The sequence below is a fragment of the Canis lupus genome, chromosome 36, assembly GCF_011100685.1.
Source record: "Canis lupus familiaris isolate Mischka breed German Shepherd chromosome 36, alternate assembly UU_Cfam_GSD_1.0, whole genome shotgun sequence".
NCBI classification, from domain to species: domain Eukaryota; kingdom Metazoa; phylum Chordata; class Mammalia; order Carnivora; family Canidae; genus Canis; species Canis lupus.
Window position 1 is genome coordinate 7230941 of NC_049257.1, and position 14599 is coordinate 7245539.

Below are 14599 nucleotides of genomic sequence, written 5' to 3' on the forward strand. Positions count from 1 at the left end.
GTCAGGGGCACCTGGGTGGCTAAGTCAGTTAAGTGTCTGATTTTGGCTCAAGTCATCTTACCAGGGTCCCGGGATTGAGCCCCACATTGGGCTTTCTGCTCTGTGGGGAACCTGCTTCCTCCTCTCCCTCTGCCTGCCGCTCTGCCTACTTGTTCTCTCCCTCTCCCTCCACCCTCCCTGCTGTGCCCAGTAAATAAGTAAAATCTTTTTAAAAATGAATTTGTCATAATGTTATTTTTGCCCTTGTTCCCTCTTGTGTGATTTTATTTCATTATTTTTCATCTTTTCATCTTGGTCTGTCCTTGAACTTTTTGTTTCAAGGTTAGGAAAGCTGATGCCAAATAGGTTTCTAAAATTTTGTTTATGAGTCTTATTTTTAGATGTCTTTCCTTTCTTTGAATCATCAGGGTGCTATACCTCAGGAGCATTTGCCAAGACCATATAGGTATTTTGTCCATAGCCCCACATTTTTCTTAACTTGGGTCATCTTTGATCTACAGCCATACAGGTTTGTATACAAATCTCTTAGCTTAGTTTCCAGGGTCTTAATGGAGTTTTCTTCTTTGCCTGGTTATATGCTATTCTGGACAAGTGAGTGTGTAGAAAAATGATAATCTCAAATATTCACGGTTACGAGAGGTCCTTACCATCTGTCCCATAGACAGTATTTTACATGAGTTACTCTTTTTGTTTTTATTTCTTCTGAGAATGCAGTTCAGGGGCACTGGGCTGGCTCAGTCAGAAGAGCATGTGACTCTTAATGGGAGAAGCATGCTCCCCACTGAGCAGGGAGCCTGATATGGGGCTCTGTTCCCAGGATCCTGAAATTATGACCTGAGCCAAAGGCAGGCACTTAACCAACTGAGCCACCCAGATGCCCCTTGATCTCTACTGTTGGTCTCAAGGTTATGAGTTTGAACCCCATATTAAGTGTAGAGATTACTTTTAAAAAATGTAGTTCATGGGCAGCCTGGGTGGCTCAGCAGTTTAGCGCCGCCTTCAGCCCAGAGCGTGATCCTGGAGACCCGGGATTGTGTCCCACTTTGGGCTCCCTGTATGGAGCCTCCTTCTCCCTCTGCCTGTGTCTCTCACGAATAAATAAATAAAATCTTTTTTTTTTTTAAAGTGTAGTTCACCACTACAAACTCTTTTTCTACTTCTTGCCAAGTTTATTTTTCCTGAGAAAATTTAGTCTGATTAGATCAAGAAACAGAATAGTAATGGAGAGAAGCAACAGGAAATACCACTGGCTGCTCTCTCAAAAAACAGCACCCATCCAGTAGAGAAACAGCTGCATGGTTTTCTATTCCTGTGTTTCTGAACCAGAAGAAAATAGTGAAAGAGGAGGTAATGATCTTTATGTCGACTTACATAAGGCTTGTTCTCTCTCACAGTGTAACTGATGGGTATGTTTCATTTCTGTTCCATTGGCTTGTAATACCTCAGTTTATTCTTTTTTTTTTTTTTTTTAAGCCAATACTTAGGAAGTTCTTGCATGTGCCAGGCACTTTGCTAGGTACTGGTTATATATAATGTTGAACAAAACAGACTGTTTCTTTAACTGATGGCAAGCATAGTTTCTGGACTTTGTCATTAATACATTTGCTGGTGGTGTGATGATTTATTTCCCTGTTCCTTTTTTTTTTAGTATTTTCTGGCAAGTTAAGAAGGCTTGTATTAAAGAAAGAAAATAACAAAATATAATTTTTCTAAGAAAAAAAGTAACTGGGGGGTGGGGGTACCTGGGTGGCTCAGTCGGTTAAAGTGTCCCCTTTGGCTCAGGTCATGATCCCAGGCCTCTGGGATTGAGTCCTACATCAAGCTCTGCATTGGGTTCCCTTCCCCATGGGGACCCTGCTTCTCCCTCTCCCTCTCCCTCTCCCTCTCCCTACTGCTTCCCCTGCTTGTGCTCTCTGTCAAATAAATAAAATCTTAAAAAAAAAGAGAGAGAAAAAAGGTAATTTTCATATGTGATTCTTGTATTTAGAGAAAACTTCTTGTAGAACTTATTATATTTAATACTTCCAGCAAATATTATGAATTTTTAAGCAAAAAATAAAAATTTTAAAATCACGGAATTCAGCATATAACTGACAAGAAGCACAAAATACACAGACCTATAAGTCTGAAATGTAATGAGTAAAGCAATTGTTTAATTTTAATAAGTAAATCCATAAAAGCAAGATAAAATATGATTTGTAATAACATTTTTTTTGTAATTTGTAATAGAGTTATTGTCAAGGAAAGGGAACTTTGAACAAAACAGAACCTGGCAATTATAGGACACATCTCATTGTAATTTCCCAGACTACCCAGTATTGAAAAACAAGAATGCTTTCTGTGTGCAGAATTACATGTATAATAGTCATCTTGAGGGTAAGGACTCTCTGTAAATTACCTCATGCCTCTGAATATTATAGTTAAAAGAGGCTTATCTTTGATGAAGAAGACATAGTCCTTAGGGAAAACATAGTGTCTTTCCTTAACCTATAGTAGGATAAATAGTACCATTTGTTTTAAAGGTAGTAGTCAGAGGGATGGGTGGGTCAGTGGTTGAGCGTCTGCCTTCACACTCAGGGTGTGATCCTGGGCCTGGGGATCGGGCCTGGGGATGGAGTCCCACATCAGGCTCTCTGCGGGGAGCCTGCTTCTCCCTCTGCCTAAGTCTCTGTGTCGTTCATGAATAAATAAATAAAAACTTTAAACAAATAAAGGTGGTAGTCAGAATTTGAAAATATTTTCATGTTAGCCACACCAGTCTCAGCCAGTTTGTTCACACCTGGTGCACTCCCATTAAATTTGTTGTATTGGGGAGAGGAACAACTTCATCAGGGTGAAGTGCATAGTGTGTTGTTCACAGCTTTTTCACCATGGGATTAGAACTCTTCTACCCCTCCCCCCAACTATGTCTATGTATCTGCAGAGATCCCAGAGCCCTAATGTACATGCAGTCTGTAGCTGAAGATCCGTCTCAGATTGCAGTAAGAAACATGGCTAATTGGTGCATTTTAGTTGTTTTATAGCAAAGGTAGATTAGCATTGTTGAAAGATTTAAGCTTTATATCCATTGGACACTTGCCTGAGAACTAAGTTTGATTTGTTTTCCACAGGTTTGGTGTTTACAAAGTTGTTTTGATTATTTGTGTTGTACCTGAATAAAAGGATACTTGAGAATAAAAGGATACTTGATGGGTTTTTTTCAAAACTCTTAAAAACAATCAAATTTATTAACATATAACTTTAATTTTAAACTCATAAACTGTGTGTTTATAATAATTGATGTGCTTATTTCTAGGGGCCACCTACAGATGCTCCTGCAGTGGACACAGCAGAACAAGTCTATATTTCTTCCCTTGCACTATTAAAAGTAAGTATTGAATAGAGTCACTTGCTTTAGAGAGCTCTTTTGCTTTCACTCTCTTTTCCATGAGAATATTTGTTTTGTTAACCCTCAAACTTAAGCCATTGTTTTTGGTGCATCTGTAAAATAAGTGTTTTATTTTCACTGAAACAAACTTAGGTCCTTTAAGATAAAGAAAAAAGGACCAACGATCTTAAAGCTTTATATCCACCCATCTTCCTCTTTGCAGATGTTAAAGCATGGTCGGGCTGGAGTTCCAATGGAAGTTATGGGTCTGATGCTTGGAGAATTTGTTGATGATTACACCGTCAGAGTGATTGATGTGTTTGCTATGCCACAGTCAGGAACAGTGAGTACTTTTTATGGTTGCCTGCTGTAAGTAAATGTGTTTCTTTTCTCTTTCCTTTCCCTATGCAAAATAACTTTCATCACATTACATTTTCTCATCCTGATAGGAAAAATCCATCATAAGATTAATGATAGAAATTTCTACCCTGTATTGAATTAAATCATTTATCTTTTAAATGCATCATGAATTCCCTATAGGTCCAACAGACTGAATGATGCTAGCATTAAGTCCCTTAACTCATACTTTGAGCTTTAACTAGGGTAACATACTGGATTTATAAGTTACCCTAAAATACTAGGTTATTAATTTGAACACTCAGTTCAGAAGATTTTAGAGACTCTCTTTTTTTAAAGATTTTATCTATTTATTCATGAGAAACAGAGAGAGAAGCAGAGATACACGCAGAGAGAGAAGCAGGCTTCATGCAGGAAGCCCTTTGTGGGTCTCGATCCCGGGACCCCAGGATCATGCCTGGGGTTCATGAGCCAAAAGCAGATGCCTGACTACTCAGCCACCCAGGCATCCCGAGACTCTGTTAATGAGACTTTTAATTTACATAAATTATCTAGTCCTCACATTCTGTTTCTTTTGATTTGAAATATGCCCCCCCCCTTTGTGGTTATAAATGACTCTTACGCTTAAGATGGCTTAAATGACTCTTAAGCTTTCTATATTCAAAATGTTAAGTTTAAAAAAAAAAAAAAAAAAAAACTATGGCAAACTTCAGTTCTTTTTGTCCAAGTATGGTAATTTCTTTATAATGGAAGTATATTACATATAAATTTTGGAAGTCATCCACTTTACCTATTTAGAATGCATTATTCTTTCCGGAAGGTTTTTGTTTCGTTATGCTATTTTGTTTAATGGCATTGGACTTGTGTAAAAAGGTATGCATTTAGAGCTAAAGAAAATGGCCAAAAGACAACCACCATTCTGACTTTCTTACAAAAAAACTACACACATATCCTTCTCATCTGTTTGTCTAGAAATATAGAACATGTATATTTTTCAGATGGATGTTTTTTCTCTAATCAACATTTCTCTTATTGAACCTTTTAAAATAACTGGGTTAAAGAAATTGTTGTCATAAAGCTATTTGCTTTGAGGCTCGTAACTGTTAAGTATACCTCAATAAAGTAGATAATAGAGAAAAAGAAGTTATGTGTTTATTTTTCTTATTATTTATTTATTTACAAAGTGAGAGCATGCAAGTGAGCTGAGGGGTAGAGTGCAAAGGGAGAGGGAGAGAATCCTAAACAGACTCCGTGCTTGGCGGAGCCCAACGTGGGGCTCTATCTTATAACCCTGAGACCATGACCTGAGCCAAAATCAAGAGTCAGTCACTTAACTGACTTAGCCACCCAGATGCCCAAGCATTTTAAAGATTTATTTATTATTATTTATTTAAAAGAGAGAGAGTGCACGAGTGAGAGCATGCAAGTTGAGGGAGGGGCAGAAGGAGAGGAAAAGAGAATCTCAGGCAGACTCCCTTGCTAAGTGTGGAGCCTGACTTGGGGCTTGATCCCAGGACCCAGGAAATCATGACTTGCACTGAAATCACAAGTCAGATGCTTAACCAACTGAGCCACCCAGGCACCCCATTAAAAAAAATGATTTATTTAGTTTTTATTATTTATTTTAGAGAAAGAGAGCCTCCAACATTTTATTTTATTGTATTTTATTTTTTTTAATTTTTTTTTTATTTGTTTATGATAGTCACACACACACAGAGAGAGAGGGGCAGAAGGAGAAGCAGGCTCCATGCACCGAGAGCCCGATGTGGGATTCGATCCCGGGTCTCCAGGATCGCGCCTTGGGCCAAAGGCAGGCGCTAAACCGCTGCTCCACCCAGGGATCCCGAGCCTCCAACATTTTAAATAGTTACTACAGATTGCAGTGTGTTTGTAAATAATGCATAGAAAAATACTCAAATTTTTCTTCAATTGGACTAATTTGTTGAGGTAAACTAATTTAGATCTGCTGATTTTTGTCCACCTGGTATCCACTGTATTTATTTTGTACATCTGAATATAGGGAAATATGCCATGTATTAACTAAAGATTTAGATTTATATCATAGACTATTTTTACTTATATTTTCCTTTTCATGTCAGAATAAGAAAAACATAAAATTAACTAGTATTTTCTGTTACATGTGGTCCTTATCAATTATAAAAAAGAGTTCTTAAGCTTTAGTATCATTATTTCCTTGTAAATGCTTGTTTGACAGAAGAAGATCTTGATCTTCATGTTCATTCCATGTAGTAGATTAGAAAGATTTTCTTCTGGCCCAAAAGGTAGCAAACTATCTATAAAGACATATGTTTGTCTCATATTCTTGTGTTTTTTGTTATTTTTTTTTAAATACCCTTTAAAAATATTTTTAAAAAACCTTATCGGCAACAGATTGTATACCCCTGTTCTTGAGGATGCTTTCTCAGTTAGAATTCAAAATATTGTTTGTTTTGGTGGGAAGAAAGTGCTTACGTTAACAGGCTTTTTGGAATTAAATTCCTAGTATTAGAAGAAAGCCTTGTAAGAGTTATAATGGCAGTGATCTATCACTGGAGAGGTGACATGAATGCCTTTAATTCTTCCATGGTCTAAAAATTTTTGGTTGAACTAGCAAGATAATGCAACATTTAAAACAGTTGGTTATAGAGTGTCGCCAATGGGGAATTGGAGGAGGAGCACAGGAAGTGGGAGAGAGAGAATCTTTTTTCTTTTTCTTTTCTTTTCTTTTTTTTTTTTTTAAGATTTTATTTATTCATGAGAGATACAGAGAGATGCAGAGAGAGAGGCAGAGACACAAGCAGAGGGAGAAGCAGACTCCATGCAGGGAGCCTGACCTGGGACTCAATCCCAGGTCTCCAGGATCACGCCCTGGGCTGAAGGCGGTGCTAAACTGCTGAGCCACCCGGGCTGCCTGGGAGAGAGAATCTTAATGAGCTCCATGCCCAGTGTGAAGTGCAATGTGGGGCTCAATCTTACAACCCTGAGATCATGGCCAGAACCAAAATCAAGAATAGTCCTTTTAGTTAGAACTTATTCCCCTCCCAACCTACCCACCCATGAAACAAACAAAAACTACTCTGGGAAACTCACAAATTATTTTCCTTCTTCAAAGTATTTATATTACCAAGGGGGAAAAAAAAGATTTCGGGTTGTTGATTATTATAATAGCTGAATAGTTATAAAATTTCGGATGGGATGGAAGAGAGACATAGTGCTTATCAGGTATCAGTAATGGCATTTGAAAGTATGCTTACCAAGGTAGGTCTAACCAAAAATACTTGGTTCAATTATTTGGTATTTCTGGTAGTAGTAGTGGTGGTGGTGTGTATGTGTGTGAATGTGCATGTATGTAGCCATAGCCATAAACTCTTAAAGGATCCCAAAAACTGTCTTAACTTATTAGCTAATAGCAGTTTGATACTTAGCAGTCTTAGTTTTATTAAAGTATGGCTATAATTGAATGATATAAGTAGAAATCAATTATGGGTACCCAAACCTATAAAATTATTTTGGTATCCCAGAATAATATGCATAGGGGGTTTGGGGGTAACTTTCTGTTTATTTAGGATGTAATAAATGTTTGTGGGTCTTTTTTCATAGTTCTAAAAGCTAATTGTGTTTCTATCTAAACTAGGGTGTTAGTGTGGAGGCAGTTGATCCAGTGTTCCAAGCCAAAATGTTAGATATGTTGAAGCAGACAGGAAGGTAAGTAATCATATAAAGGAATAATGGGAATATTTTCATAGCTGTATTTCAAAATCTGTATATTTACGAATATCATACCTAGAAAAAAAAAAGCCATGTAGTTAATGTAAAAGTATCACTCTCAGTGCTGTGTAACCACCTATCTAGTATCTCTTTTTTCTAGAATCAGAGAAATTTGCCAATGAGAAAACTGCCTCATGTTAAAATTCTCAACCATCACATAGTAAACTTGGGCTGTAGCTTCCCTGTTTAGCATATGGAGTTCCTGTGTAGTCACTTATAATCGAAAGAGCTTGTATGTTCCATGTATTGGAACTGAATAAGATTCTGAATATTTAATTATATTAGGCATATGATTTTTAAAAAGAGAGAAAGTAGAATTCAAATGTTCTTCAAGTTCTCCCCCCACCCCTCCCAGATTAAATCTCAATAGTTGTCATTCTCTTGCTCAAATTCTTTTACTGTGGAAGAAACTTCAAAATTAATGTTAGCAAAAGGCTCAGCAGCTGAGCAGAACAGTGCAAATTGGTTTTTGACTGAGTTCCTAGTTCTACTGCTGGTTTAATTGATATTTAATCCTTTCACAACAGTGGATCCTGGTGTCCATTGTTAAAAATGTACTCTTCCTGGAAAATCCAACTCCCAGAGCTAAGGAGTTAAAGAGTAGATATTTACTTGAATGCTGAAAGGGTAAAAACTGGCTCAGAGAAAGTGTGGTAACAAGGTGAAAAACTGAAAGCCTTATCTACCACTGCTAATGTGCATCTCTTAATGATAGCACTTCTTTGTCATGCTTATTCATTTCCATGTTTTCTGGATAATATGGTGTATGATTTCAGTGTTTCTAATGGTGCTTTTTCACACCTGTGTGTTTTTCATTTCTTCTTAATTTATATCCTGTTAGTGTGTTGTTTCTTTTCATATCATAAATGTGTATTACTTGTTCTGTTCTGAACCGCTGAATGCCCTCTTTGTTTCAGGCCTGAGATGGTTGTTGGTTGGTATCACAGTCACCCTGGTTTTGGTTGTTGGCTTTCTGGTGTGGATATCAACACTCAGCAGAGCTTTGAAGCCTTGTCGGAGAGAGCTGTGGCAGTGGTTGTGGATCCCATTCAGAGTGTAAAAGGAAAGGTAGAGTAGATTATATCTTTATTAGCATCTACTGCCACATTCTGTTTATAGATACATTAAATTAAAATTTCTTTTGTTTAAAGCAGGATTCTTACACACACAAAAAAATCCCTGTCTGTATACTTAAAAAAAACAAACAAAAAACCTGTACAAGTAAAAAAATGTGTCTTGGTATTATTAGCAATATAACTACTTAGAGATTTGTTTCTACTGTAATCAGCTATTGTCTAATCATAAATGTTTATTTTTAAATTTCTTTTTATTTCATAGATTTAAGAATGTTAAAAAGCCTGTGTACATATTTTATTAATATTTTAATTAACATTGTTCTACCTTCCTTTATTTTAAAATGTGGGATTGGCACAACATTTTATATATCTAGTTAAAGACACTGTTTTGCAACATTGTGCAGGACGTATTCTGGAGTTGGATGTTCCAAATATTTTAGACAATGAAAACTTGACCCAAAGACTTAGTATCAGCCACTCGCATTTTTGGAATGAGGACACAGATGAATGATTAAATATGCTAAATGATTCTGAAAAGAGATTAACTTGCAAAGCATATTGGGTTATAGTTGTTCTTTGTTGAAATCTTTTGTTCTTGTTTAGTTCTTTTTTCCCCCCTTCGTTCGTTCTCTCTCTCTTTCTTTTTTTTATTTCTTTCTTTCTAGCCCCATATGCCATTTTCCTATTTCCTGCCTCATGACAGCAGGGAGCAGCTCTATTATCACCTTCACAGAGCTGTCTGCAAATGTGAGAGGCAATTCGATTTTGCTCAACCACAGGGAGAGTGGATTAGAAAAACTACAGAACATAGAGAAATTGGCTAGGTGGTTACTGCTTTAAAATACTGCTGAGGTGTCTTGTTTGAGCATGTACTTCCATTGTAGTGTAGAATAATTGTTAAAATAAAATCACAATACATTTATGGAATCGTTTTTATGCAGCTTTTACAAATAATTTTTAGAGCACTTAAAAATAAATATTAGCTTGCTATCTATCAGACCTGGAGTTTCCTAGTATTGCAGATTACATTTACATCTGCTCAGCAGCTCAAACAAACTAAATATGGCTGTTAAACATGGAGTTTTTATCTGTCATGATTTGAAGTTGAACACTTTCTGACATCATATTATTATGATGAATAAAAATTGAGGCCTTCTCTAAATCATGATCCTATTAGATGTGATTTACCTTTTCAGAGATGAAATCTAGCCACAAAAACAATAATAATAGAAACTGATACACTAGACAATTCAGAATGGATTACTTCTGATGCTTGCTGTTTACCTATATTTCAATTTACTTTTTTTAAACTAAGTGTATTGTTACTTAACTGTATAGATAGAGTTGAAAATCCTTGACTTTTGTTAGTTTTTTGAATTAAAGTACAGTATAATACTTCTTAGGTTTAATTCTCTGATAATTAAGGCATCTTTTTAATAACTCAGAATAACTCATGTAGGTAATAATTATTTTAGAAATATAACAGAATTGTCTGATTAAGTCCTCCTGCCGCGATATTTACAAAAAAATAATTGAAGCTTAATGTTAAATATAATTAGAGTTCTATTTTGTCATATTAGTGTAGCTGACTTTTTATGATAATTTACTTGTGATGGTGGCCACTTTGAAAAGGAAAATATAAACTTAAATACAATGAAGACATTCTCAAAACAATATAGTAAATAAATATGTATTTTATTTTTAATTAGCTTGCTTATAATATCTTAAATGGCAGTTATAGTTTATATTATATAATTAAAAGAATGAGCTCCATTAAAAAATATACTTGTATGACATGACATATGGCAAAATGTAGGTTTTTAAAAAATATATCTAAAGTTACTTTATAAAATCATAAGTATCACTGTCTAGGTTTATATGTCATGAAAAATATTTTTGAAAAATTTAGTATAACTATCTATCACTGATGATTCACATCACTTCTTATACCTAACATGTAGATTCATATAATAATACTACCTGAAATAAGAATCCAGTTCTTTCTTAATAATGTAACTTCCTCTGTAGGATATCTGAATTTGGTTATAATTTCTGGTTCTTTTAGTGTCAAGACCTCTCAGAACTATGACCCAAATTAAATGCTAGTAAATCCATGGCCAGAGTGTTCCAGTTAAAATATTAAACCTAAGAATATAAGCTTACAAAAAAATGAAGAATAGCCCAGGATTCTCCCTCCCCTTTCCCTGCATGTGATTTATCAAAGCTGTCAAAATATTTAGTAAGACAATGATTGGATCAAGAGTTAAAATGACAATCTATATGTAAATTATTCAAGTTGAGTCTCTGTTCACTTAATACTTTTTTCCTGTAAATTTTATATTTTCATTTTTATAAATCCTAATATTATCTCTCTCTTTTGAGTGATTAGGTAAGCACTGATTCTTTGCAATCTCATTAATTCATATCTGATTTCCTTTTATAGTTTACTTTTTATGGAATTATTGCATACCAGGTATTACAGTGATAAATATTCATGTATTCTTTAGTAATTCTGCAGATACTGTTATTACTCTATTTTATCAATGAAAGGGTAAAAAAAAAAAAAACTAGGGTCAAAGAGATTACTTTGTCCAAAATTATAGCATTATTGAGCAGCGGCACAAGGATACAAATCAGGTCTATAAAATTTCAGAACTCAAGCTGTTTTACTGTCTCTTTAATATTAGATAATTATGAATTATGTAATTAGAGTAACTCATGATTGGAGAATGAGTACCAGAGGCCATTGCAAGACTTTTTCTTAACTAACATGGATCAACACCACTCCCTTTTCTTTAGTGTAAGTCAGGGGAAGGGGCTACATATTTTATCTAAGTTCTTAGTAGTTCACTCTACTACTTATAGTAGTTACTATGTATTAATTGATTTTCCTCATATACTCTTTGTTGTATTAATTTTAAGAAGCAATTTAGTCAGACTCATTCATGTCAGCTTTTGTGACATCCCTAGGACTAAACATTGAGACCTACATAAATAATAAAATATACTTATATATAAAGAATCCATAGCACTCGGTATATTACTTAATCCTGTAAATATTTAAAAATGATACAGGTGGAAAATGATAATAACATGTATAATTTAAATGAAAAGTAAGCTATAGAAATTACTGGTGTGCTTCACTCTAAATGTTAAATAGTTTTTAAAATTTTGTTTTGCTTTATTTGTAAAATATACATATTCACCTATTCTAAGCTTCAGTTCTCAAGTAGTAAAGTGGCAACCTTTTGCTTAAAGTTTTGTTATCTTGTATATTCCGCCCACAACTGGACTTGATCCCGCAGCAAATTTAAGAGTTAATTTAACTTGTAAATTATACAAGTTATATTATATTTCTTATATATTTCTATATAAGATTATATTTCTTTAGAGCGAAAAGAATGATGACTTTGTGCAAAGTCATAAAACTACCATGCAACTATACTTTTGAGAACCTATTTTCTTATCATAATTCCTGTCAGTAAAATGTTCAGATGTTACCTGCTAACTGATAACAATCTTTGTATTTGCTCTCTATTTTGAAAACACTGAAAGAAAAAAAACACTAATAACCCTTCAGTCCATATAAATCTTCACAATGGCTGAATTTTCTTGAGAAATTTTCATTCATTCTGATCAGAAATACAACTTATCAGCAGATATTTCTTAAGTACATCTGATGTACCTGTGTGCTAATGATTCTGGCATATAAAATAAATAAAAAACCAATCTTTGTCTTTTGAGAAGATCAGTCATATACATTTTGTGTTTGCCAGATAACATAGATCTAGTGAGCCAGATAACATTCTGCCAATTATGTGCTGATAATCTTATATTGCATACTGATAGAGAATACAAATTACACTGATACTGCTTTGTTTCAATAACTAAGTATTAAATCGGTTGCTAGAGACAGAAATAATTCAACAAATACTTAATTCAGAAACTTGCATGTGCCAATATGCAATAAAATGCTACTTGTATAACAAACATAGTAAATGCAAATTGGAAGAGAGAAATTGGTATGATTGCACAAAGTAAATGAGCTTGGACTGAGCTTTGGTGGATGGGCAGGACATCACTCAGGAAAGAGAAATTTGTCCTTCTGGAGAAGAATGTAGAAATAATAGAGGTGGTATACTTACCTCTTTGTTCATGCTTCTTTCACAGATAGATTAGGACGTAAAATGAATAGTTTTTGATGTTATTGTTGTTTTCATTCAGCATTTTATAAAAAAGTTGGGGCTTTGAAGAGTAAATGCAAGTATAGAAGGAAGGAATTAGGGAATGAAAATGATAAGAGCTTACCTTTTGTTTTCAGAGATTTAGAAGATTTTATGTTTTTCAGTGTGGCGGGGGGGAAATACTTTACTTATCCCAGAATTTTGTATTAGAAGCTTCAGATGGTGGAAATTTAAAACTACTCAAAAATAGTTTTATTTTAGCTTTTTCTTTTATTGTTAAAAAATACATGTCAGGGACTCCTGGGTGGCTCAGTGGTTTAGCACCTGCCCCTGGCTCAGGGCGTGATCTGCTGTCTAAGGATCAAGTCCCACATCAGGCTCCCTGTCTGGAGCCTGCTTCTCCCTCTGCCTACATCTCTGCCTTTCTCTCTCTGTGTCTTTCATGAATAAATAAATAAAATATTTAAAAAAATACATGTCATAAATGGGGATAGAGTAATGAAGGGCAAAAGGCTTTGGGATCAGGCCTGCAGTTGAATCTCATTTTTATCACCTTATCTCTTCTTTATGGTATAACTTTGAGCAAGTTATCTGATCTTTAGCTTTAGTTTTCTCATCTATAAAACGGGGCTTTTAGTACCTATCTCATAGTATTATGAAGTGATATGTCATGAGTAGAATGCACATACCATATAGGAGATGTGCAATAAATGACATTTTATTCTGAAGATTAAATTAATTGCTCTTAAATTAAGATTAATAGATAGCATATTTTAAAATATAGAATATGAGTGTTTCTGAAAATTTTATTAAGAACAGGTCTGTAACTATGTTACAAACTTCAAGAAGGTAAAGGTAATGACTACAAAAGAAATGAAAACTTTCCTTTGTATTTTGTACCTCCTAATTTAAGAATACTCTTCTGAATCAGCTGATTTTTATTAAGCACTATTTTTCTGACATATTTCAGACATGCTGAAGAGAAAAATAAATACTTTAAAATTCTGACCTTTGAAGTGATTATGATTAATGTATTACAGTCAAAACCATTTTGGGTTTTGTGTTATCTCCTCTGCAAGATCAAGGCCTCTTTTAGTGGAGAAATGTTTTCATATCTGGGAAATCATGTAGTGTCTGGTAAAAAGACATTTTCTTCAGGACTCCTGGGTGGCTTAGCGGTTGAGCGTCTGCCTTTGGCCCAGGTGTGGTCCTGGAGTCCTGGGATCAAGTCTCACAACGGGCTTCCTGCAGGGAGCCTACTTCTCCCTCTGCCTATGTCTCTGCCCCTCTCTCTTTCTGTGTCTCTCATGAATAAATAAATAAAATCTTTAAAAAGTAAAAAAATTAACAGTTAAAAAAAAGACATTTTCTTTGTAAATGTTTACAAAATAAAATCAAAGAATGAATGTGTCAGCAGCCAGTTATTAACATTTCTGGCTTTTAACATATAAAAGACTGGTAAATTTTGTGAGGTTTAGTAATTTTTATAGGTAGTGGTCATAGAGACATTTATTAAATGAGTGAAATGTAAGATTGATAAGGTTACTGAGCCATTTGTTCATAGATAATTACCTTGATGAATTCGAACCTTGTGTAATCAGAGCTAGAATTCAAGTTTAATATGCTATTTGTCTTCTAAAGGTAGAGAAAAATAATCAGAATATCTGTTGTTCATAAGATTTTATTTTGATCAATATCCCGTAAGGGTCAGTTAGGGCTGGTTAGTCCTACTCTCAAATTGTATACACATATACACCTTTTCTTCATCTAGTTTTCCAGATTGCAAGAGAAAAATAGAAAATAGGACACATAAAAATTCTATTTCCACTCCTAATATAGATCTGTGA

The 14599-nt window shown here is 34.6% G+C and overlaps 1 protein-coding gene across 2 annotated transcripts in view; it reads left to right on the forward strand.

The window, feature by feature from the left end:
* Positions 1–14599, forward strand: part of PSMD14 (proteasome 26S subunit, non-ATPase 14) — a 102723-nt gene that overhangs the window by 55490 nt on the left and 32634 nt on the right. For both annotated transcript variants that reach the window (XM_038584652.1, XM_038584653.1), the window contains exons 4-7: positions 3296–3367; positions 3591–3710; positions 7359–7429; positions 8410–8560. In XM_038584652.1, coding sequence (XP_038440580.1) covers positions 3296–3367; positions 3591–3710; positions 7359–7429; positions 8410–8560 — 414 coding nt within the window. The remainder of the gene's footprint in view (positions 1–3295; positions 3368–3590; positions 3711–7358; positions 7430–8409; positions 8561–14599) is intronic.